Source organism: Aulonocara stuartgranti (genome assembly GCF_965226115.1).
Source record: "Aulonocara stuartgranti genome assembly, chromosome: 3".
In the NCBI taxonomy this organism is placed as follows: Eukaryota; Metazoa; Chordata; class Actinopteri; order Cichliformes; family Cichlidae; genus Aulonocara; species Aulonocara stuartgranti.
This window is the reverse complement of record NC_138941.1, coordinates 991153-1018027: the sequence shown is the minus strand read 5'-3', so window position 1 is coordinate 1018027 and position 26875 is coordinate 991153. Positions and strand designations below refer to the sequence as shown.

Below are 26875 nucleotides of genomic sequence, written 5' to 3'. Positions count from 1 at the left end.
CTGTAAATCGGCTTTTAAGTGTTCATTGAAGTTTTGAATAATTCTCTAATTTTTTAAGGCAACTTATTCCACTTAAAAGTTGCTCTAAATGTAACAGTTTTACAAAACGTTACTTTTAACTCGAGCATTTACTAAATTGCAGCTTGTTGAAAACTGTGTAATATGATGATGTATTTCATCTGGATACTGCAGCTGAGCAGAATAAATGTGGTGTGTTTAACAGAATTGCTTTCTTTAGAACTACAAGTAAGCCATAGAATATTTTAGCCTGTACAGGAAGCCAAGAAAGGTTATTATGTATTTTATCAATATTAGTATAGTATGAACATCTTCACACTAATCTGGACGCCTTATTCTGGACTAACTGAAGTCTGTTAAGATCTGTCTTATTAGCTGCTGACCAAATGATTGAACAATACTCCAGATGAGACATTACTAGTGCATTAATGACATCTTTCATAATGAAGAAGTGATACACAAAGAGCATTTCATAGCCATAGCTATGCCTTGTCGGCAGAGTTATGTGACATTAGTGATGTTTGTACTTTCAGCGTTAACTTGGTTTTAAAGCCTTTAAAATATACGCCGTTCAATAGTCGACCTTAATCTGACAGAGAATGTGATGATTTTGTGGATAATTAAAGTCAGTCATATATCCACAAACACAACAAGCTGAAAGTCAGTGATGCTGCTCGGTTTGCAGTCCTGAACATCACGGCACAAGCAGGATCCACTGCACTGTTAATGTTAGCTGTGTTATATTGCTGCCTCTGTTCGGTGGTGTCGAGCCAAACGCACTTTAACGTGTGTTTGAACGAGCTGACGGTTCACTCGTTAAGCTGAAAGAAAGATGCTTTAATCACAGCAGTCACACATGTGTCCACTGCACCATCTGGAACTCTTCTTGTTTACACTCGTAATAACACAAACACTAAATCCTGCTTCTCTGGTGCTGTTGTGTAGCAGTGTGTACACCTGAGACTGCCACCTGTCTGTCTGTCCTGCACTCTCTCTCTGTTTCTTTCTCTCTGATTGTGGAATAAAAGTATGAACATGTGTTTATAAGTTACACTTGTGTTTGAATCCTGCAGCTTATCACACATTTGATTTCCATGTGTGACGACTACAAGTGTCCAGAGTGAGGACAGACTGAGGGAGCCACTGCTGCACATCATCTGTGAGGCTTTGCAGCCCTGATGATCCACCAGGACAAACTCAGCAGTGTGTGAGGAAGAGGAGGAGGAAGAGCCAGCAGCAGCTGACAGATGGAGAGAATAGACAGACTGTTCCCTGTTTGTGAAGGACTGCTAGGAAAGTTTAACATAACTGTCTGTGCTGAATCAGTCTTATTAGGTAATGTTCAAATAATGTGATCATCCCAGTGTTTCCAGTGTGGGAGAAAGTACTCAGGGCCTTCAAGTTACACACTATGAAAGGCAGCAACAAGTTTAATGTTCAGAAACCTAAAGTCTGTATCAGCAGCAGAATGGAGCTAAAAATAAATGTTGGTTTCAGTTCTATGAAGCTTTGAGTATTTTGGATCAGTAGCTGCTGTGTTTGTTGCATCATATTGCTGTAACTGTTTATATGCTTTATATATTCTGAGCTAAGTTGATCTATAGTGTTACATCATATTCTATAAGGATGTTATGTGTTTGTAGACTTTCTGCCCAGTTTGACCCATTTAGCAGAAGTCAGCCTGTTTAAGGCTCTGATATCTATTCTGTGTGACTTACAGCAGTTATGACATGGTCTGATTTTCTCACTCAATAAAGGAATATTTCATATATCAGTCTACTCTTCATTCTATCAGACACAGTTATCACACCACAGTTATCACCCCACTTCCCCTGCCGGTGGCAGACTCCCTCGGGTGTCGGTGCGTTGGTGGTTCTTTGTATCTGGGGGTGGGCGTCCGGGTACACACCGGCTCACTCCTTGGCGGCCGCTTATTGGGGCTCGCTCGGGCCATTTCAGAGGTGGGGTGCCCCCGGCCTCTCGGCCTGGGGCTCAGTCACTCAGGCACAGCTGGCTGCCGGCGGAGCTCACGGGCGCGTCACTGCAACTCCCCCTGGCTTCTGCTCCGCGGCTGCTGAATGAGCCCTCATCTGGGACTCTCCTTAGCTCTTACTGGGACAGTGGCGCAGCTGCCCCTCTGTGGGTCTTCCTTGGTCTCTTGTGTTCTGGGGGCCTCTGGATGTCTGGAGTTTTGATCTCCTCCATACCTGCTTGATACCATAAAGGACAGGGCTGTGGCCCCCCCACACTCCCTAGCAGATCATTACATGGAGAAACCTTTGGAATGCAAGCATGCTGATCCACACAGGTATGCACACAGGTGTACACATGGGTATTCACAGATGCGGACTACAGCTTTCTTGGCTGCTGCCTCAAAGCACACTGTGCGCTGTCTATCTTGAGTGTTGCACAATATCGTTTATTATTTAGTAAATATTGATATCTATGGCTAGCTAGTTTATTGTGATGGTGCTTTTTTTTTCTATTATTATGTTGCTCTTTGTTGTTTGCTGTCTCCTCTGTTTTTTTTTTCTCCATACAGGTGACCCAGGAGTTTTTTTTGTTTGTTTTTTGTTTGTTTTTTTTCTCTCTTCCCCCCCTTCTCACCGTCTCTTCTCCCCTTTGGTTTTCTTTCTTTCTCTCCCCCTCTTTCTTTCATTCTTTCCCACTGTCCTATCCCACAGTTATGTCTGTCCCGTTTGCAACTGAAAATAAAATAAATTCATAATTATAATAAAGGTCAATCAAATGGACCAATATGGCAAGGCCATGAAATTCAAATTCAAATTTTATTTGTCACGTACACAGTCATACACAGTACGATATGTAGTGAAATGCTTGGACAACTGCTCGTGACCTAAAGAAAACAAAAAAGGAAAAGGCTATGAATAAGATAGGAAATAAATATGAAAAATTAAAAAGGGTAAATTTAACTAGGAAGGAATAAAATATAAATTAAGGTTAAAAATGAAATAACTGTACAACACAAATTAGAATGACGGGTAAATTTAACTGGGAAGAATAAGATAAAATATATAAATTAAAGTTGAAAATAAAATAACTGTACAACAAAATACACAATACACAATATAGAACTATATAAGAATGTATGAAGAAATCTAAATATAAATAAATATATACACAATAACAGCAGCTGTACAAGTATTAACTGGAAATGAAGAATATAGTGACCAGTGTTGTGCAAAACCAAAGTCCAGAATGTCCAGTGTGTGTGTAAGAACTGTATGTGTGGGTCAGTACTGTGTGGTGGTGTGATTGAGAGACCGTATCGCCTGCGGGAAGAAGCTCCTCCTCAGTCTCTCTGTGTTGGTCTTCAGGGAGCGGAATCGCTTTCCTGACCTCAGCAGAGAGAACAGTCTGTTGTTGGGATGGCTGAGGTCCTTCACGATCTTCCTGGCCTTGGTCCAGCACCGCCTGCTGTAGATTGAGTGCAGGTCAGGGAGCTCGGAGCGGATGGTGCGCTCAGCTGACCGCACAACCCTCTGTAGAGCTCGTCTGTCCTGCATGGTGCTGTTCCCGAACCAGGTTAAGATGTTTCCCGCCAGGATGCTCTCTATGGTGCACGAGTAAAAGTTCCTGAGCACCTTGGAGGGCAGTTGGAAGTCTCTCAAGCGTCTGAGGTGGTAGAGACGCTGTCGGGCCTTTTTCACCACGGTGTTGATGTGACAGGACCATGACAGGTCCTGCGTGATGTGAACTCCGAGGTATTTGAAGCTGTCCACTCTCTCCACTGGGCACTCGTTGATGACGGGGGTCTGGTAGTTCCTCTCCTGCTTAGTGCTGAAGTCCACTATCAGCTCCTTTGTCTTACTGACGTTTAGAAGGAGGTTGTTCCTCTGGCACCAGTTCTCCAGATTCCTAATCTCCTTCAGGTAGGCCGTCTCGTTGTTATCAGAGATCAGGCCCACCACGACGGTGTCGTCAGCAAACTTGATGATGGTGGTGGAGCTGGTAGTGGCCACACAGTCATATGTGTACAAAGAGTACAGCAGGGGGCTCAGAACACACCCCTGGGGGGCTCCAGTGCTGAGAGTGGTGGAGGCTGAGACATGTCCGCCCATCCTTACTGCCTGTGGTCTGCCAGTTAGGAAGTTGGAGATCCACTGACACATAGATGAGCTGAGTCCCAGATGCTCCAGCTTGGTGGTGAGTGTGGAGGGAATTATGGTGTTAAATGCAGAGCTGTAGTCTATGAAGAGCATTTTAACATAATTCCCCCTTCTAGTGTCCAAGTGAGTGAGTGATGTGTGGAGGAGATGAGAGATGGCATCGTCTGTGGAACGATTTGGACGGTAAGCGAACTGTAGTGGGTCCAGTGTGTCTGGTAGTGAAGAAATGATGAAGTCTCTGACCAGGCGTTCAAAGCACTTCATCACTACTGAGGTGAGGGCTACAGGGCGATAGTCATTGAGAGAAGCAGGGTGGGGTTTCTTCGGGACAGGAACAATGATGGACTCTTTGAAGCATGTGGGGATCACCGACTGAGATAAAGAGATGTTGAATATCTCAGTGAACACAGGAGCTAGCTGGTATGCGCAGTCTCTGAGGATACGACCTGGGATGCCGTCTGGTCCTGCTGCTTTCCTGGTGTTCACTCTCTTGAAGGCTCTCCTTACTTCATGCTCGGAGATGACGAGCACGTTTCCGGTGCTGGCAGTATCTTCCTGTCTGCAGCCGTTAGCGCCGCTAACACAAGCATTGTTGGAGACCTTAGCTGCAGCCTCGAAGCGAGCATAGAAAGTGTTCAGCTCGTCTGCCAGAGTCACGGCCGCGTTCGTCATACCGGTTGTTGGTGCTTTATAGTCCGTTATTGTCCTTAGTCCCCGCCACAGGCTCCTAGAGTCACTCTGTTGGAGTTGTGACTCTAGTTTCCTCCCGTAGCGCTGCTTCGCCTCTTTCACCGCCCTCCGCACGTTATATGACGCGGCTTTGTACGGGTCCATGTCCCCCGTCATGAATCCCGTGTTGTAGGCAGCGGTGCGGGATCTCAGAGCGTCGCGGATGGTTTTATCCACCCACGGCTTCTGGTTGGGAAACGTTGTGATAGTCTTTGTCTCCACGGTATCATCCGCTAGTTTCCCGATGAATCCCACAACCGCTTCCGTAAACACGTTGACGTCATCGTCGGAGCTGTTTCTGAACATGCCCCAGTCTGCGTCATCGAGTGCGTCCTGTAACGCGGCCACCGATTGATCCGTCCAGCGCGCGACCTTCCTCTGAACCGGAACTTCCTGTTTCAGCCTTTGTTTGTATTTTGGCATGAGGAAGATGGCGGCGTGATCAGATTTGCCAAACGGGGGGCGGGATTGTGCCTTGTAGCCGTCCTTGACCGTAGTGTAGCAGTGGTCCAGTGTCCTTTCACCCCTGGTGGGGCAGGTGATGTGTTGATAAATGTTCGGCGCTGCGCGTTTGAGGTTGGCGCTATTAAAGTCCCCCGTCACAATAAGCGCAGCGTCCCGGTGTTGTGTCTGGTGCTGTGTGAGTGCCTCATGCAGCTCGCATAAGGCGGTGACCGTGTCCGCTTGTGGTGGAATATAAACGGCACTTACGATGACCGATGTAAATTCCCGAGGTAGATAAAAAGGACGACACATGATGGACAGTAGTTCCAGATTTGGTGTGCAGGAGCGTGTGAGAGGAACAACGTTCGCACTGTTGCACCAGTTGTTGTTCACCATTAAACACACGCCGCCTCCCCTTGACTTCCCCGAGTCCCGTGTCCTGTCCATGCAGTGAACCGAGAAGAACTCGGCCGGCTGGATGGCGTGGTCCGGCACCTCTGGGTTCAGCCATGTCTCGGTGAAGCAGAGGAGATTGCAGTCCCGAATGTCTCTCTGGAACTTTATCCTGGCCCTGAGGTCGTCAAGCTTGTTCTCCAGTGACTGGACGTTGGCGAGCAGGATGCTAGGCAGAGGTGTGCGGTGTGCACGAGCTCTCAGCCTGTTCCTGACGCCGGCTCGCTTCCCTCTAGGCCGCCGCCGCTTCCCTTTGTTCTCCCTCGAGATCTCACTCGGCCAGCTCGGATCCGGAGTTAAAAACTTCGAATTGTGAGTACATTGTAAACCAATAGAAACAAGAGTGTCACTGTCATACCTAATGTACCCAATGGTGATGATTTTGCCGATTTAGAAACACTGAAAACTAACTTAAAAAAACAAAGACAAAGAAAAAGTGGTCGGAGCAGTCGTGACGGCAGCCGACCTCACCGGCGCCATCTTAATTCAATGATGATCCACTTGGTAAAATAAATCCGCTTGGCATCTTTCTTGGCCTCAAGACAACAATTCTGATGGCTATAGATCCAAACGGGACAAAAAAAAAAAAAAAAAAAAAGAAGACAGTTATCACAGCTCCTACGTTTGCTTTTTACACATACCGTATTTTCACGACCATAAGGCGCACTTAAAAGTCTTAGATTTTCTTCAAAAAGTACGGCGCGCCCTATAGCGCAGTGCGCCCTACTATAGCGCAGTGCGCCCTATACCTGTTCTTTTATACCTGTATAAAAGAACAGGTATGTGCATTATGCAGAACATCGTTGTTTTAACAACCCTGAAAATGGCAAAGAGACACGCTTACGAAGCACAGTTTAAACTGAAGGCCATCAGCTACGCGGAGGAACATGGAAATCGAGCAGCGGCGAGAGAATTTAAGATTAACAAATCGATGGTTTGCAAATGGAGGAAGCTAGAAAACAAGCTCCGGCAGGTCAAGAAAACGCAGCTGAGTTTCCGCGGACATAAGGCGAGGAGGCCCGAGTTGGAGGAAAGACTCGAGCGGTGGATCATCGAGCAAAGAACGAGCGGGAGAAGCGTTTCGACGGTCACCATTCGGCTAAAAGCAGTTTCACTAGCTGAAGAGATGAACATTGAACATTTCCAAGGAGGCCCGTCTTGGTGCTTTCGTTTGATGAAACGGTGCCATTTTTCCATCCGGACCAGGACTACGGTAGCGCAGCAACTTCCAGCGGATTATAAGGAAAAGCTGGCCATCTTCTGCTCCTACTGCAGCAAACACATCGGCGACAAAAACATCCAGCCCAGCCACATCACAAACATGGACGAGGTCCCGCTCACTTTTGACATCCCGGTGAGTCACACTGTGGAGAAGAAGGGGACCAGCACGGTAGCGATACGCACAACGGGGTATGAAAAGTCTTCTTTTACTGTTGTGCTTGGCTGCCATGCTAATGGACAGAAACTGCCGCCTATGGTGATTTTTAAGCGAAAGACTTTGCCTAAAGAGAAGTTTCCAGCAGGAATCATCATTAAGGCAAATGAAAAGGGCTGGATGGATGAGGAAATGATGAAAGACTGGCTGAGGGAGGTGTATGTAAGGAGACCAGGTGGTTTTTTTCCACGCATCACCATCGCTGTTGATCTGTGACTCTATGCGTGCCCATCTCACAGCCGATGTGAAAAAACTAGTGAAACAAATGAACTGTGAGCTTGCTGTCATTCCGGGAGGCCTGACAAAGGAACTCCAACCGCTGGACATCGGTGTGAACCGCCCGTTCAAAGTAAGGCTGCGAGCGGCCTGGGAGCGATGGATGACCGATGGAGACCACAGTTTCACCAAGAGTGGAAGGCAGCGCCGGGCGAGTTACGCCACAATTTGCCAATGGATTGTAGATGCTTGGGCTAACATGGCTGCTGGCTCTGTTGTTCGAGCTTTCGCAAAAGCCGGCATCGTTTCCGAGGAGCCGCACGGCACGGAAAGTGACTGACAGTGAAGAAAGTGAACCTGGCATGTTTGATGGAGATTTAGCGCAGCTGTTCAATTCAGACACAGAGGATGAGGACTTCGATGGGTTTGATTGATGATAAAAATGTGAGTACCAAACTTTGTTTTGCTCCTGCTTTATTTTTAAATACGCACACTTGTATGCTTGTGTGTTGTTGATGATGACGATTACTGGTAATAAAAATGTGAGTACCGAACTCAGGTTTGCTCCTGCTTTATTTTTAAATACTCATACGGTACTTGTATGCGCCCTATGGTCCAGTGCGCCTTATGTGTGTGTTAAATACAGTAAAGGCACACATAACTGAGACATGATACATAGATATGATACATCTGTATACACACTGTCACAGATACTTGTCTGTGAGTGAAGTGATTAATATGATAACTATAATATTGGCCATATCATATTTACACTGACTTTAGTCTCATGAACAACATCAGCTAATTGTTATTTACAGCTAATCTTAAACGACTGTTCAGCACAGAAATGAAGCCCAACAATCATGTTTCACAGTCCTGTGGTCTCAGCCTCAGATACTCATCAAATCACACAGAGCTCATGTAGAAACAAATGAACTAAATATGTTCTCCTTCATTTCTGTCAAACAAAGCTGTATGAAACGTTTCCAGCTGTTAGTATCATGGTTGCTAGGCAACCTGGGCAGCGCGACGGAGGCTAGACGTCCCATTTCACGAGCCTACGAGCCTCGCACTTCGGCCTTAGCGGTCTTTGAGTACGCGGCCCTTGAGGACTTTAAAGCTGCAGAACCTGAATCGGGATACAGCCATGATGATCTCCAGCCTCGTGCTCGCCAACATTCTCACCTGAGTTAAGAAGACGATCACTGAAATGGTCTCAGCAGCTCCTTTGATGACAGCAATGAAATGCAGCGGTAAGGCTTTTTGGGGATTAAGTTCGTTTTCATGGCAAAGAAGGACGATGCAGTTCATCTGATCACTCCTCATAACATTCTGGAGTGCAGGCAAAATGCTATTATAAAAACTTAAGCAGCAACTTCTCCAGGTTCCAATATTTATGCAATTCTCAAACCTTTTGGCCACGACTGTATAACCTCTTCTGAAGTTTAGTGGATATTATACATGGTTATGCTCAGGATGTGTCGGCCAGTTTCCACTGGAAACGCCTTTTGGTTAAACTGTCAGCGAGGAATTTGCATTTGCACTGTTACATTTTTATATAACTTTAATGCACATAAACAACAGCTGCTTGTTTCAGTGAAAATACATTGATGGGTTTTTAATAAAGTTGTGCAGCTGTAAAGTATTTTGTCTGGTGTCAATTCTATCGTCAGCTACATCGTTATGGCAAATGTTCAAATGTATATGGTGATAAATATCTTTGGTCACATGGTCCTGCTCTGTCTGTCACCTTCTGTGTTGAGCTCATTGTTTCCTCTGTAGTGGCTGAGCTGAGTCCAAGTAGCTGAAAATGTTCCTCTGCTGCTCCGTCAGACTCTCCTCCTCCTGCTGATCAGCTGGGACACAAAACAGATCTTTGTTAGGCTCCACACTGCACTGAAGAGTCAAAGTGTCTCATATGTTCATCTGACAAGTAAAAGAACACATTTTTGTTTCCCGAGGTGGGCAACTTGTTGGAAACAAACACAAAAGGTTTGAGCACTGATACCTGCCATTGCTGGCATTGAAAGATGCAACGCCAGCAATGTGGATTGGTTTGAGTCTTGACAATCCACATTGCTGGCATCTTTCAATATGTTTGAATGCACCAGTGTAAGTGCAGCCACTCAGACTCAATGTGTTCATAGAAACAGGTGCACATGTGTCAGGAGTTCATCCAGCAGTAGCTATGGCACTTGGCCACAGGGGGCAGCAGTGGACTGACCTGCATTTGAGACTGCTCCAGCTGCTCTGTGACAGTTAGTAGATCTGCTACAAATTGCAGATCACATGCAAGTTTTGGAAATGACATTATAAATATTCCTAACTTAGCCACGGCAGCCATGTTGATGTATTACCTATATTGGCTGAAAATGTTCATTTGCAGAGAAAAGACTGAATAACAGGAGTGGTGATTCCTGTAACTTTGTGTATATAATTTGGCATTTCTTACTGATGTAGGCCAAAAATAAATACATAAACTGAGCACCTGATGGCTTTGAACTTTTGTTGTCCATCTTCCATTGGTTTGAATTTTGCGCTCCAGTACAAACACAAATCCCCCAACCCGAGGATCAGCACAATTAACCTAACAGACCTACACCTTAGTTCACAGATTCACTTTGTCTAAGGTTGATTTCTGGGATTTCACACAACCCAGGATTCAGATCGTGAATCCATGATGGGCTTGGATTTACATCATTATAAATGAAATGTGCTCTACTTGGAAGCAGCCGGCCCCGCCCCTTTTGACGGGTTGTGTGAGACTTTAAATCATCAAACTGTAAATTATAAATTAAATTGTTATTGATCCTTTACCCCGAGTCCTAAAGTGTAGATTTATTTTCTTACTCTTCTTATATTTATTGTTTGTTTACTTGCACCGCTGTAACTGCAGCCTCGTCGTCTCGTCTCTCTATCCGGTTGTTCAGTGATGACAAGACGAATCCTACTTCCGGGCCTAAAGTAGTCTGCGTTTAATATAGCTTTGTGTTGTTAACATGTTTAATGTTATGTATTTTCTTCTATTTGATCTCAAAAAGCTCCTAAAACAGTCAGCGATCACTATTGACCTCCCTCGGCTTTTATTACCGCTAATCATTTATTTAAGCTCAGTTTTTAAAACCTTAGGATGTAACTACAGCCCAGCCCATGCAGCAGTATATGAATGACTAACCTCGTATTGTGGATAGATTATCTCAGTTGTTCTCCTGGCTGAAGTTTGGTCCTTTTACAGCATCCTGCCATGCGATTACATTTGTTCCTGACCACCGAGAACACTCACGTTAACTTTTATCGAGTGGAAAAAAAGTTAGCTTGTTTATATTATGCTAACATAGCTGTGTTGCTAACGGTCACGTAGCACATCATTATATACCAGCTAGCCCAACTTCAGTAACCCTACAAACGCCACTGCTGTTTAGTTTTCTGTCTTCATTTATGCTGGAAGTGATAGCAGAGCTGTACGTTTGAATTTGTTTCCAAAACCCCGCAGTCAGGACATGCTATATTGTATTTAGATAGAAGCTAGCGAGCTAACTTCCTGCTAACTTCTAACTCCGTTAAATGTCATAAATTCCGTTTTCATGGATGCCTGGATGTTAAACTCAATTGTTACACCTGGTAGAGCAGAACGCTGATCATTTTATTAAAGATGAAAGACTTTAGACAGTTTTTCAACTCTCAGTAATGCCATAGTGATCGTTTGATATATGGACCTGCAGCGGAGTTTAGGCCCAGACACGGCTAGTGACGTCAGACTGAACAACCGGATATGCTGGACTGTCTGTAGCGGAGATGACAATAAAGTTTATGTCTGTGAAGGTTCTCAGTCATCCAGGTCATCGTAGTCAAAGGAGCTTGCATAGAAAAGCGTCTGGACTTCTTTAAGTTACTTGAAGACGTTTCACCTCTCATCCGAGAAGCTTCTTCAGTTCTAAGGTCAAATGGTGGAGAGTCCCAGATATAAACCTAGTGGGAGTGACCCCCCACAGAGGGACAAAAGAAGAAGCTTCTCGGATGAGAGGTGAAACGTCTTCAAGTAACTTAAAGAAGTCCAGACGCTTTTCTATGCAAGCTCCTTTGACAATAAAGTTTACTTTGACTTCAGCAGCGCGCAGGCGCACCGAGGGCTCTCGCGCTCACTTTATATAATTTAGAAAAAACATCGGTGCAGATTATAAGTCTGTATCATAATATCTGTTTGTTGTGTTGTTTTTATTTTGTTTTGCGAGTTGGTTATTAGATGCCGCTCCAGCCAGCCAGAGACTCCCCGCCATAATAAACTACGTATTCTCTTATTGCTGTTACCAAGTTCCTGTGAAAAGCAGATTTTTCCCACTGCTGACTCAGCTGGATCAGGGAGAGTGACTGAGGCAGATATTGAGCTGTCAGTGTTTTTATATAACATTAAAGTCCCTGAGGGTATGGCACCAAGCACCATTGAGAATTCCCCAACACTGTTTGACAAGTTTGACGAGCATCTTGACTTTTGGTCTTTGGATATTAACAGTCCTGGATATGTGACTTCTTGTTTAACAGAAATGTTACAGAGAGCATTTGCAGTGCAGCCTTTAATTGCTAGTAATTCACATTTTTTTAGATTTCGACATAAAGCAGATGCCTCAGAGAAATCACTAATAACACTAAGGGCTGGACGGATTTGATTTGCATTCTTCAAGAAGAGTGTGGTGTCATCAGCTAGCTGGCTGATGATGAGCTCCTTATCAGCTGTGCTGATTCCTTGTATAACAGGTCAAATCTCGGGGTGGAGTCTTAATCATTTTAATTGAGCTATTGCCATTCGTGTACAAGGTTTTGATAGCTTTACAGAAAAATGCCAAATTTTTCCAAAGAGTGGAAAATAAATTGATGTTCAATTGTATCAAAAGCCTTTTAAAAATCCAGGAAGAGAATGAAGCTATAGTCAGATACCAAATCAGAGTAATCAAGTAGATCTAAAACCAGTCTCATGTTCTTAGAAAGGTGTCTGTTTCTCATAAAGCCTGATTGTGTCTCATCGATAATTGTGTCCAAGAACTCTTTCATTCTGTTAGCAAGTACTAAAGCCATAATCTCATAGTCATCATTAGGGATGGGTATCGTTTAGGTTTTATCCAATACCGGTGCCAAATCGGTACTTTTGAAACGGTGCCGGTGCTCAAACGGTGCTCAAACCGGTGCTTAAAGAATGGAGAACACAAAATTGGTCCAAAAACCTCTCATGTTCAGCTGGTTTTGTGTAAAAAGATAACAATGTTAGCCTTTTCTGCAGCTATGGGGCATATATGGTATCACTCTTAGCTGGAAGCAGTGCTTAACCAATGGAAAAAATACAAACTTTATCCAAAAACCTCTCATGTTTAACTGTTTCCCTCTTTTTCTTTGGTCATTTTAGCCTTTTTGGCCAGGGTGAAGGGAGTATCTGCCATCAAACAAGAAGACAGCCGCATGTAGCTATGATGATGTTTGCTAGTTCACCTTACATGCATTAATGTAATAACGTGGTTAGCCTACTCAACGTAAATTACACGCGAACAACAGAGAAGAACGGCTGCTGCTGCCATCAAATACGGTGCATTTCTCGGCTTTAAAAAACCCGCTATGCGTCGCCAGGTGTTTCATCGGATTTGAGGTGTTACCTCCTTTGACAGTATCACAGTATCAGCTTAAAGCACTTGTTGCAGGCTGCTGAGTTTGCATATTTTGCTGTGAAGTACAGCCAGACTTTTGACCGCTTCGTCTTGGGCATTTCTAATCGGTAGCTCTGCTCTAACAGAACGTACGTACCTGGCCCCGCCTACTATCCTCGGAAACGTAAAATGATTGGCTAGAAGTGTATCAAGGCTCAGGAAAAAAAGCACCGAAATAAAGCACCGAAATGTGCGCTGCTTTTCGGTCTGGTTACTACCGTTTATGTCAGAACCGGTGCCATCATGGCACCGGACACCGGTACCCATCCCTAGTCATCATTGAGCAGACAGATGGGTCTCCAATTATCAATAAGAAGTAAGTCTTTGTTTGGCTTTGGAATAAGTGTTATGAGACCCTGAGTAAGAGTAGGAGGGAGGATGTTATTCTCTACACTTCCTATGAAAAGCTGCAGTAAGAACGGAGCCAGGAGATTAGAAAATAATCCATAAAACTCTGCAGTTAAACCATCTGTGCCGGGAGATTTGTTGGCCTTAAGTGCAGAAATAGGATTACAAACGTCCTCCACAGTCAGAGGGCTGTCACAGTGACTTCTATCTTCCACAACAATAGTTTTTAGGTTTTTAATATTATTGAGAAACAACGTTGAGACATATATATATATATATATATATATATATATATATTCTACTTTTCTAAATGATTGACTATTTCAATGGAGAACCTAAATGACACGGACCCGTGTTTGTTATTACATATCTCTATTTTGAATGTGACAAGTCTATCATTGCCTGTTATTCATAGGTATTAACAGAGTTTTTGGCCTTTTTTTCCTCTATAACAGTTAATTGACTCTTTACAGTGGCCTGCTATGGTTAATAATAACATGTTCAGTCATGAGTGAAATCAAAGCTTTTCTTCACTTTAGCATTTAACATTCCCAACAATATAATGTGATACCTTAATTAAAACACAGCTAATAAAACACAATTTTCTTAATGCAAACATCAGTGACTCAACATTAGCAACCAAAGGGTTCAGTCTGCAGCTCACACTCATGTGAAGCTACAGCCTCCCCCTTTAGTCTCTGTCATCCTTCTGCTCCTGCACAAACAAAGCAAGACAAAACCTCCACCCTTCTTCTACAGGCTGGGTGAATTGTTGTGGACATTCACTAATCCTAAAGTCGGCACCGTTTTTGTCTCAGTATCAAGTCAGTTAAACTTTTAGTCGTCAGTCCATCACAGTCCAGTCACATGCATACATCCACACACATTCATACCAGATATTGCTGATAATGGAGTCTCACACGCAGCCTATTCGAGCCTCCATCACCAGCAAGATGACGTCATCATTTTAAAGGAAAACAGTTCCTTGTTTTTGGACTGGATTGACTCGCTGCAATCCTTTTAGGCTCAGGACTTCTCATGTGATCAATGTCACATATAAGTGAATTTCTCCAAAGCCCATTATAATCATGGAGAAAAACACTTTGCCACTGTTTCCAATACTGGGGCCCATTGCAAACATGTCCAAGCATAAAACCATCTTTCTCTCTCTTAGAGAAAGAAAACAATCCAAACCTCACTGATAAAATCAACCTAGTGTCAAGCAAAACCCAAAAATCAACCAAAACTTCACCAGAAAGTTTTCCTCCCTCCCGGGACAATATTGTGCAGGAATACAGGCACCGTAACTCCTTTTTGCACTGACAAAAACATGTTGGATTTACTTGATTCAATAGTGGACACTGGTTGCACACAAAGGTTTAGCTTTGGCAGAAACTTAAACAACTGAGTTAAATCAACACAACCTTTTCATATTCAGTAAACCTGCATGTTGTGTTCATAAAACACGATTGAAACATGTTCAGATGGAGTAAGTTGAGCTCCTGGAACATTTTAATCCTTCAATTGAAATTGAATGGGTCTACAACAACTACCATCCTCCTATCTCTATCCTGGTTGCAGCAGGGCTGGGAAATAACCCTGAAGTGATAGGTTACCAGGCAGGGTACACCCTGGACAGCTCACCAGTCTATCAGATAGAAACACACAGCCGTTTACATTCATGGATAATTTAGCCCAGGACCTTCTTACTGTGGAGCAACAGCACTAACCAGCATGCCAACAATGGAGGAAATACAGGAAAGCTATGATTTCCTGTATTTGAGGCAGAATTATTTTGTTCTTGCCCTTGACAGGTTAATCCACAATAAATAGCAACAGCATGCATGTGGTGTGTGTGTGGTTGTCTGCCTCTTATAACTCCAGTGATTTTCCTGTAGTTTGAAATCTTATGCGGTGTTGACACAATAATTTGTTGTAAACCAGGAAATTCCCAACTGTGGTAGAAAGCACAGCTTAGCCTTAGCAAATGTTCAAAGAAAAGTCGTCACTTCCTGATTTCTGCTTCACTGATAAATATTGTCACACTGGGGTTTTTGCAAATGATATCAGTGAGCACTGTGTGGCAGCTGGAGTCAGACAACTGAAGCTCCCACAATCAAGACCACAAACAGCTTTCAAAGGAGATTTGAAGCTTTTCTGGCAGCAAGCTTCATGATTTATGGGACTGGAACTGGAACAGAAACTACCTGATCACCAATGGTGAGCTGGCATGGAATTATTTTTATGACATTTTATCAAAGTTATAAATAAGCGTGCCCATTAACACATAGTGAGTGAGCATGTTGTCTTCCCACGCAGTGAACAGCGGATGCTAATGTTTTTGTCACTTTTTACAGAGTCAAACTCAAAGTAAGGTCAGTGCTTCCACGCTTTAAACGCTGCACGCTCACACTCTCTCCACACTCGATAGATTATCCATTGTTCATCTGCACACAGCTGCGGTTTTAGTAACGCAGTAACGCAGCGTGCTTACGGCAAAGTAACAGTAATCTAATTACCTTTTTTGCAATAGTAATCCCTCACTTTACTCGTTTCTTGAAAAAAGTAATCGGATTACTTCCCATCTCTGGTTGGAGCTGTGCACTTGTGGGTTCCACCTTGTGTACACGTTTATCTTTGCTGTGTGTACTTGTACCTCTGAGTGGAAGCTGAACTCTTGAGTTCGAGTATCGAAGCATCAGCTGTGACGTTAAAGTCCAAACAGCTCGTTCATTTGACGTGCAAATGAACGAAGGTAACGCCGTTTTCATGTGGATGTGTCACTGAGACACTTTCCACATCCACAGCTCACAAAATGGGAAAACTATAGAAGTATAACAATGAAGAAGTTACTATGTTACGGGTCCCAAGGATGAAGACCTCGATGACAAATATGTTACCTGTAAAAGCAGGTGAAGAGCAGAGTAAGGAAGACACGATGCGTCTCTGCTTTCCTCCAGAACGTGTCTGAGTCTGATTTATTTCACACAAATAAATGCTATAAAACACTAAACATGAGCTTTCAATATACTGTTCAGCTGGTTCCTCATTCACATCAATGACATTTACTTATTTCACAACATCAGTGAAATATACTCTTTTTAACTGGTTCAGTTTCTCAAGTTCACACTTCTTTCCATAACAGCTACATCCTTTTATCATATCAATAAACACATCACATTGTCTTCTGCAGTGTCTTACTGGCTAAACAGTTCTATTCAATAACAGCATTGGTAAATACATTACATTTGTTCCCTCCAGTAATTTACTGGCAAAATCACTATTTAGTGCATCATGAAACACAGCTTGTTGAATCAACCCATGAATGCCTCTGTTAGCTACACAGAGTTGCTCAGAGTGCTTGTGTTACACTAGCTAATCTACTCAGTCACTTTAACAGAACTATTAACATTCACATCTCACAGAACTGATTTGATTGGAGCATTACAACACGTTTGCACAGAGCATAGGAGCGCACTGACTCTGCTTCACGAGCGCTCCACCTAACGAGCGGGCTCGCGGTGCGGTCGCGCGGGACACTCCTCTGGTTTTCTCCCGTGTTTACATATAAATAACTTTGGCGGACCGCCTTAACTCTCCCATTCACATTAACCTGGGTAACCATGGTGACAATAAACAACATTTTCGGTGCGAGCACCGTGTACCGACCTGTAAAAGCAGGTGAAGAGCAGAGTAAGGAAGACACGATGCGTCTCTGCTTTCCTCCAGAACGTGTCTGAGGAAGCAGCGGAAGGTGGGCTCCACTTACTGCTCCCCGAAACCCCGGAGCAAGCACCAAAGTTCCGCCCTCACTGCTTTCTAACATAAAATGAATCCCTGTTACATGGATTTTCTATCCTCTTAAAGAAACTGAAAATAAATACATATAGCAATGAAAAATGTCCCGTTACATGAGTGTTTTACACAAAATAATATTCATGTGGTCATTCCCTCACAGGGGTGCCACAACTACACTGCTGTTTTGACAGAGACACAGTGTGTTTATCTAACTTGGCTGAAGCCAAAGTTCTCCAGACAAATTCAGTCTGTTTCTGCCAAGTGTGAACTCACTGGATGAGCGCCAGATACACAGAATCAAAAAGGGATAAATTACTTTTCTTATGTCATGTTCCCGTCACAAACTGGCTCAAGGAGAGGGGAAGCAGGAGTCCACAGATGAAATGTTCCTATAAATAAAGTGGAATTTATTCAAACTTTACCAAAACTTCAACACATCAAATACAAGCAGTTCAGCAGGGAGTGGATGTGTGTTGCATGTGCCAGGTGGATGCAGAGAGAGGCCAGGGCCACGTTCAAACCTGAACACGCTGCACAGTGTTTTGTTCCATTTGTTAGGGATGAATGAAATGCTTCCTTGAAAGGATGTGTGCAGTCACCAGTGGGCGTGGAAGCATGTGCGCCCTCATTTGGTGGGTGTGCAAGAAAAGTCATCCTGTCACACAGCAATGCCTACATAAATCACACCACTCTGCTTAAAATAATAATGTTTAGTGAAGCAGGTGAAGCAAAGGGCTGCTTTTAATAGGCTGGGAGACCCAGGTGTGCTGCTTTAGCTGCTGAGCCTCTTATGACAGAACAGCGGAGAGTGGTAAGAAGGGAGGAGGGGGTCTGGCTGTGTTTGTGAACGATAGATGGTGTAACTCTGGGCATTTCTCTATCAAAGAGACGCTATGCTGTAAGGACATTGAGCTGCTAGCGGTTAGCATGAGACCGTACTATCTACCACGAGAGTTTACACACGTGATTATGATAGCTGTGTATGTCCCGCCCTCTGCTAACGCTGCAGCAGCCTGTGAGGTCCTGCACACTGTAACCAGCAGACTCCAAACACAGCACCCTCAGGCCCTTTTCCTGATCTCTGGGGACTTTAAAGATGATGTAACCATTTAATTATGGTTACATAATTAATTATGTAATTAATTATGCAAAATGCAAAACGCTCAGCTGTGTCTCCAATCAAAGCTCTGTAACTTCAGAGGTGATGTTCATATGTTGACTAATGGTTTTCTTTCATTTTTGATGTACTGCAGAATATTTGTATAAAATCCAGGCCAGGAAAATCTCCTTCATGTGTTTCTGTGTTTTGTCTTCAGCTACGTTGACACAAAGGCCTCTGCTGTGACGCTCACACCTTTGATAAAGTCTGGAGAGTGTCAGCTTCCTGTTTATAGATACAAAAATATGTAATGTTGTGAACTCTGGCCGCAGCGGCGCAAGAAAAAGGAGAATTACGGGAAGCACTCACAACAGGTAAAATCAAAATAACAAAGTAAAGTAGGATAAAATAAAAACCAACAAAAGAACAACACAATATACTTCCCCGTACTGTTACTGCTAACCTCTGTTAACCTAGTAACTCTTACCTTCTAAGTGACAGCTGGTCAATAAACGAGCTCCATAAACGCTCCATATTCACCTTTACATGGAATATAAAGGGAAAAGAAGAAACACAGTGCTGTGTCAGCGTTAGACATATAGATATATCCTTGCTTTTAATACATTTGAAGGTGGGTGGGAGAGGTGCTTCTCCGCGTAGTCTACGGTCTCTTTGGGATCGGTAAAGCTTTTCCTCACATCACCATGGGTCACTAACAGCTTTGCAGGGTATAGCAGTCTGTACCTGACGCCGGTCATCCCACGTAGTCTTCCTCTCATATTTGCAAATGCGGCTCTGCGTTTCCAACAGAGGGAGGGAAATCTGGGAGGATGTTTATTTTAAAAACCCTTATACATCAGGTTCTTGTTCTCTGCAGCTTTCAGCAGAATTTCCTCACCAATGTGGTAGTAGTGCAATCTCAAGATGATGGGCCGAGGAAGATGACTTTGTTTGGGACGCTGGCGATTCGCTCTATGTGCTCGATCGATGAGTGGCTTCTCCTCGAGAGATAGCGCCTCCGCCAACAGGTGTGAACCAACTCAGTCATCTTGGGTCCCTCTGTGCCTTCTGGTATTCCTGCAGTTCTTAAATGATTCCTCCTGGAGTGCCTCAAGAGCTCCACATCTCTCATCTAACTTCTTTACCTCCGCAGACAAACGCTCCACAGTGGCCTGGAGAGTGGCGATGGTGTCAGAGTGGTTCGAGGCACAGTCCTGCAGTTCAGTCAAAGTGTTATCATGCCTGGCCACGTCGCTTTTTATGTCCGAAATTGAGGGCTGGATGCTCTGGTTCAAGGATGATATCTCGCCTCCTATGGTGGTAGAAATCTCTAATATGCAAGTGTCCAGTGCTAGTTAGTTAGTTCTAGTTCTAGTGGTTAGTGGGGCTTTATTTGATGATTCTAGTGTGTGTTACATTGTTGTCATATTGTTGAGTCGCAGAGCTGTACAGTGTTACAGTTTCTGTAGAGTCTGGTATAAGGAACTCAGATCCCTCTGTGAATAATGTTCACTGAAACTGATCTGTAGTTAATGAACTAGTCAGGATTTACACTAGAGAATGTTTCTGCCATTACATGCCCGGTTTCCACGCAAAGGGTCAGGGTTCGGGAAAACACTGGCAGCCGCAAATACTTTGTGACATCTAAAATGAAGATAACACTGTGTATATTGTTTTTACCTTTATGCTTTGTGTGAACAACTACAGTGTGTTGCTTATGAAATCCATGAAGTGCTACAGAGAAAATTACATTTGATTTATGTAATGAACACATTTTGAGCTCTTAAAGAAATATAACAAAGGAAAGCTGAACTACAATGATCCATGTAGCAAACACAAACTGTTATATCGCCTTTGGGCTTTTGGAGCCTTGACCTGACTTTTAAAAAAAGCGCGTTCATGCAAACATCGTCGGGTCTGCCGTGATATGTTTACAACGGGACTTCTGCTCCTGAACCTCTGCGCACAGCGTCTGCAGGTCGGGGCTGTACGAAGTCACTTTATCTCTACAGACTGTAAGCTGTCGTCTGTGAGGCGTGAGCGTGTTTGTTTGAACACAGTTCACGGTGGAGAACAGCTGCTGACATAATGTGGATCCAAGATCCATAACTGGCCTACCTGGGGCTGAAAGTCTCCATAAATGCAGGCGTTTCGGCGGCTACACCGGCTTCCACGAGTGTGACGCTTATTTTGAGAAAATAATAGAATATAAATGTATTTTTATATTTCAATATCACAATAATCTTCCAATGTAGAACTACAAGTTAAAAAAGAAGTAACATAAATCAAATCCACTTCAGCTAAATACTTCTCATTTATTTCCATCTTACATGCTGTGACTGCAGCCATTCCCACATCTCTGTGAATGGGACTCATGGACATGGATCAGTGGTTGTTGATCAATGGTCCTGAGAATCTGCATAATTAAGATGAAGGAACGGAGCTCCCAGCCCATCGTTCCTGCAGCTGCTTTCAGTCTTTATGCAAATGTCCTGTTTGTAAGACTGAAACCTGCAGCTGAGACTGAAGACGTCACCTGATGATGACGACACGTTTCTCCCACAAAACGCTGCGTCCAGATGAACAGAAGCAACAGACTCACTTTCCTGGATGATTGAGATGCATCAAGACTTCATTGTGTGTTACTTCTCATTCAGCACAGACACATTATTCCTGTTAGGTCATGTCAGCTGTCACTCAGTACAAGCACAACTGTGAACAACACAAACTTCTCTTCAATGTGTGACAGAAACACTAAGTGTGAGAGCCTGTATGACACACAGGACAGACTGTAAGCTCTGCTGGCTGCACAGCACTTTGTAGCAGTTTTCCAACATGTCCTCCACCCGTGATGTCAGTGGTGGGACCCCAGTCACAGCACTCAGCACCACCTCCTTTAAATGGATTTTATAGCAGTTCCTCCCGTTACTCGGTGCAACGCTTCTTAAATGTGTTTTTGCAGGATAAAACACAGCAGGTGGTGTAGAGAGGACGTCAGCTGACGGAGCAGAGGGAGGCAGACTGTGGATAAATGACAGAGTGAGAGGAGAGCAACCATGACAGAAGCACAGGTGTGGCAGATAGAAGTGGCTTTATAGACACTTATTGTCAGTCCTCGTGCATGCTGTGGAAATAAGTGTCTGTGTCATGAGGTGACATGTGAGCTTATCTTTGGTCAATAAAGCTGAACGACCAGTTTTCACTTTGCTTGTTACGCTTGTTTAGTGACGTCTGGGTTTCTGTGGAGCCCGAATTTTGATGAGTTCTGGTGAAATCATCTGAGATCATCTGAGCATCGGTGAAGAGTCAGCAGAGAAAGTGTGGGACAGAAGTTTGCTTTGGACACATGGACTGAAATCAAAAAGTAACAAACAGGATTTCCAATGGACAGTATGGAGAAGTGAAAGTACACAAAGGCTGTGCTGGAACACGTGTGTTACACTTTTTGACAGCTGAGAACAAAACACAATATTTTGCATCATCTCTGCAGTGTCTCTTCTTTCCTCTGCTGTTGTGCTTTTAGCTCCAAACTGTTTCAAATGGTTTGTCAGCAAGCTGACCTCTGACCTCTGCAGTACTAACTCCTGACCCGTACAAAGAGCGGGCGTTTCTGACCTTTGACCTGCAGCTGTATGTCTCTCAGTCTCAGTTCTTCTCTCCGTCACTGATGGAGCAGGTGTAGTTGCTGCTGACAGTCAGTCGTTTGTTTTCTCAGAGTGAGGCTGAAGTCTGAACTGTTCAGAGCATCAGGTCTCATCAACGTGCGCTGCTGTAACGCCGCTTTGTCCTCTGAGATCACCAGGTATGAAACCTGAGTGCTGACAGAGCAGCATGTTCCCCCTCATTCACCTCCACCACCACAGCCAAGGCATGCTGGGAAACTGAGGACACACAGACGGAGAACTGAAGTGTCTGCTGTGTGTTCATCTCAGAGTCCTCACAGGTGACACATTAGCTCCAGAACACCAAGCCAGGTGTTTGAAGCCTGACAGGGATTCTTCCCATCCAGAGGGAGGATTTAGCTGCACAACAATGAACATTAGTGTGTAGTTTAGAAACACAGACTGTGCCTGCACTGCATCTAGTGAAGAAAAGTGTTACTGCCAGAGAACCAGGCTCCTTTAAAGCAGCTGATATTAAGGTTGAAAAATCAACAATAAGCTGATGTAATCAACGTTTCACAAAATGGTCAGCAGCTAAAATCTGGAGCCGTTCTTTGGTGGTAATTAACAGTTTGTTCTTGTTAGCTAATTATGTCATTAAAGGTAGCAGCAGAAGCCTTGTGTTGAAAGCCCATTCACTCACACATTCACACAGTATGTGTGTGTCTGTGTTACACTGTGGACATCCCTTCTGTTGGAGCGCCATCTTGTGGCAGGTTTAAGAAATGTTCTTCTTGTAAATCCAAACTGATGCACCTCCATAGCAGACTGTGGAGGCTTTCAGTGACATGAAGACTTGATTTATACTGTCATATTCTCCTGTTACACAAAGCACAGCACGCTGAACATGGATGAACTGAAACTCCCAGCATCTGACTGAGGAAAAGCACAAATCATTCTCACACTGACTCCTGCTTGATTTTAGATTTGCTTTCAAATCCTCACACTTTCATATGAAGCACTAAATGGGCTCCAGACTGTTTATCTCAGCTTCCTGTCAAACACACTGCTGCTCACACCGAGGCTCAGTTTACTCCTCCAGCCTGGCTTAACCTGCTGTCTGTTAAAAACAGTCCCACACTCCTCTGTTTAATCCTTCTGATCAGACTCTTTGATTTTGTATTGTTTTTACCTGAACTTGTGTTTTTGACATGGTTCTGTCTGTGAAATAAAGCTCACACACACACTGCTACAGTCCTTCATACACTTAGAAACGAAGCTGCTCCTTTCCTCAGTGCTGACACATAAAGAAGAGTTGCTTTTATATCCAACACGTCTCTGTTCCAGAAAACAGCTTCAGCAGCCTCTGAGTCTGAACTTGGAGTTGGTTATAAGCCACAGGCCTGTGTGCACAGCAATGAGGAAATATAATGCAGTAAGTGAAACATGGATGTGTGGAACAGATTATCCCAAAGGTTGATTCTGTTCATCTGGACGTTCTCAGTGAAACATTTGGTCTCTCGGTCAGGTGACTCCTTTAGTCTCAGCTGACTGCAGCTTTCCAAACCTTTGTCACTGGATCACTCACTTCATCTCCAACGTGTCCCTGACACAGACAGCTGGAGCCGTTACAGCAAAATCATTGATCATCGTTTTTAGAACATTAGCTGGTGTTGGTGGGCAGGCTAGCAGTGCTAATTGTTAGCACTAGTTCTGCTGCTCTCCCTTTGTCTCTGTTATTGTTGGTCTTTAGTGAACAATAGAAAGTGTCTTCATGAGACTGTTGCCTAATGTTCAAATGTAGATAACACCACCTGCACCAACCTGTTACACAGCACAACCCTCTGGTGTAGCTTTGCCCATACGGTAAAAAAATATATTTTAAAATACATTTTGAAATATATTTATATATTTAAAATGTATTTTAGCACATATATTTTTTGGCCATTTTTTGTATATTTTGAAATATATTAATAAAATATATTTCAAAATACAATTTAAATGTATTTAAAATCATTCAAAAAAATACAAATTTAACCCTTCATATATTTCTAAGAAAACACATTCACATGTAACATCTGAAAGAAATCTTTATTTGATGTTTAAAACATACATATAGCATATCAATCAAGCAAGGAATATTCATTTTATAAGTTTATTCTCATTACATACTTAAACATTCTAAAATATATTTAGAATGTTCTAAACATTCTAATATATATTTAGAATGTTCTAAACATTCTAATATATATATATATATATATATATATATATATATATATATATATATATATATAGAATGTTCTAAACATTCTAATATATATTTAGAATGTTCTAAACATTCTAATATATATATATATATATATATATATATATATATATATATATATTTAGAATGTTCTAAACATTCTAATATATATATATATATATATATATATATATATATATATATATATATATATATATATATATACACACACACAGTCTCAGTTCCCCCAGCTTTCACGGCAATCCTCAAAGCCCTTCTGGACACGCTGGGAAACCCCTTCCTTACCCCCACTGTAACAAACAAAAGTCACAGTTCTATTACTTTTATCAGAGTTAAAATAAAAATGTGATTTATGTTAGCTGGCTTCATTTAGCAAACAGATATTTCTGTTTATACAGATACAGATATTAATACAGATATATTTTACGCATAATTTACCTCTTTTTTTTTCCTAGATGGGAAGTCTATCCAGTTCACATTACAGTAATGCTAACACCCCTTTTGGTCGTCTCTCCTTACCTTCCAGCATTCATAAATCTGTTGACCTTCTTTGTCTGAGACCAACCACTACAATGCATCATCACCTATTTGTATTGGTAACTTACTTTACAACCTATTTTAATGGTTGCAAAGTAAGTTACTTGTGCTGTATGCAATTTTAGATACACAGAAAGTCTTCACTTACTATATATGGCTGTCATAGTGTCCTTATCAAGGGCAGTTCTTCACTCTGCGCCGATGTCCGTTTTGCTCTGTCCTCCTATAAAAAGCATGAACATTTGAGTGTTTGACTAGTTTTAGATTTCCAAAAATTTGATATTTGTACAACTAAACATTTGAACTACAATTATATGCTATTGAGCGATACTTTTATGGGTAATTTTTGGTAAAGAAACTGGTGACAGAGTTGTAGGCTTTTTAAAGTACTATTAGCTAACCATTTGAACTGACTTTCAAAGCTGATTACCTTTTAAATTGCTGTGGATCAAAACCTCCAGTGGGAAGGCGGCCATTAGAAGAACACGCACCATTGAACCTGAAAATAACAAAAACAAACAAAAAACAGAACAATATATAAGAGTCCGGTAGGGTAATAAATCTCTTCTGAAGCAATATAGTTATTTTGGGTGAAAAACAAAACATTCCTCTAAAATATATATACTGACATCAGCAATCAACATCATGATTGTAATTATTTCCTTTTTAGTACATCTACTGCTGTTTGCATGTGTCAAGCACTACGACTGTATCTATGCATATAAATTCACCATATATATCCAGCAAAAATGTTTTGTTATAGGAAAACAAACAAAGGCATTCAATCAGAGGTGAGAAATTAATTGGGAATATGAATTATAGGTGAACTATTCTTTACCTACTAGCAATCAAGCTTCTTTAACCAAGAAGCTTGAAATATTTGAATGTAAAATAAAATAAATAAATAAATAATAATAAAAATAACATGATGTAATTAAAATGCACAACTTACATTAAGGAAATCTGCATTTGTATCCACAGGCTAAAAGTAAAACAGTAAATGTGTTAGTGATAGTACAGGTATTTGTAAAAAAAAAAAAGAGGCAGTAACTGTGACGCTTCTAGTGGGATGCTAAATGCAGAGATTTATATTTACAGTATAATACTGCATGTACGGGTAGCTGTGTTGTGAACTGTAACTGAATATTAGAGAATCTCAGAGAAATTAAATGTATTTATTTTTTGAATTTATCAATCATAAAACCGTCTGTTTTGAAGGCCTGTTACGATAACGACTTTTTGTTGGTCGGTATATTGCCCCATAAACAATTGCGACAAGTTATGTCATTGTCATTTTAAGACCATTTTATGTCTTTGAATGTATAATCATAATATAACACCATAATAATGCAAGATCTACACACTTTCAATTGACAAACCAACATCTAATTCTTAAAGTATTTAGATCATTGAAATTAGGAATCAAAATATTAGATACCTTAAAACCTTGAATAAATAGTAAGTTTTCTAACAAATAGAAAACAATGTTATTTAATGTTATTGTTTTGTTATCATTATATTTTATTTTTGTAAATATAATGGCACATAAATTACATCATCAACAATTATTGAGGTCATGTACATGTACTGTGTGTTAAGTCGATATATCGATTATTGTGATAGGCCTACTGTTTTGGTATCATAACGAGCTTGTCAAACATGCATGACCACTAAACAATGTCTAAGCAGTAGTATTGGTCTGAATGACAACAAACATAACTAGTGTTTTGGAAAACCTGTTAGAAAACAGTTATTTCAATAATTATGATTAGCATGTGACACAGACACTGCATAAAAAACCACAACAACAAATACTTACTTTAGGAGGATGGGGGAGGGCAGCATGAGGTTGAGACTTTGACATCTGTAAGAAACAAATTCATGTATTACAAACAAGTCACTTAAAAATACATTAATGTGGCAGACTGTTCCCTGTTCAGATGCAGTGTATAAGTACAATCAGGGCTGTCACAACAATGGGGTGGGGCCAAGTGGCTGCAACCCTAGGTACAATGTGCAGGTATATATAATTACATATAATATATGTGAATAAAGCAAGAATCTGTTTAGGTTAGTCACTGTGCTGACTGATGTTTGCTAGGTTTAT

General features: G+C 42.2%; 2 protein-coding genes across 3 annotated transcripts in view; both read right to left on the bottom strand.

Moving 5' to 3' along the window:
- LOC309702163 (uncharacterized protein) overlaps positions 1–26875 on the bottom strand; it is an 854297-nt gene that overhangs the window by 619358 nt on the left and 208064 nt on the right. The gene's annotated exons all lie outside the window — the stretch shown is intronic.
- LOC309702235 (uncharacterized protein) lies at positions 663–16839 on the bottom strand. 2 transcript variants are annotated; one of them, XR_014275404.1, is made up of 4 exons: positions 16364–16839; positions 9176–9281; positions 2337–8651; positions 663–1001 (listed from the first exon to the last, which is right to left on the bottom strand). XR_014275404.1 is itself a non-coding variant. In XM_082526769.1 (3 exons), exon 3 carries the CDS (start codon positions 5766–5768, stop codon positions 3273–3275), a length of 2496 nt encoding a protein of 831 aa, XP_082382895.1. In that variant the 5' UTR covers positions 5769–8651; positions 9176–9281; positions 16364–16839; the 3' UTR covers positions 663–3272. The 2 variants fall into 2 exon arrangements, 1 of the variants encoding a protein (XP_082382895.1); XM_082526769.1 differs by having other exon boundaries at positions 663–8651.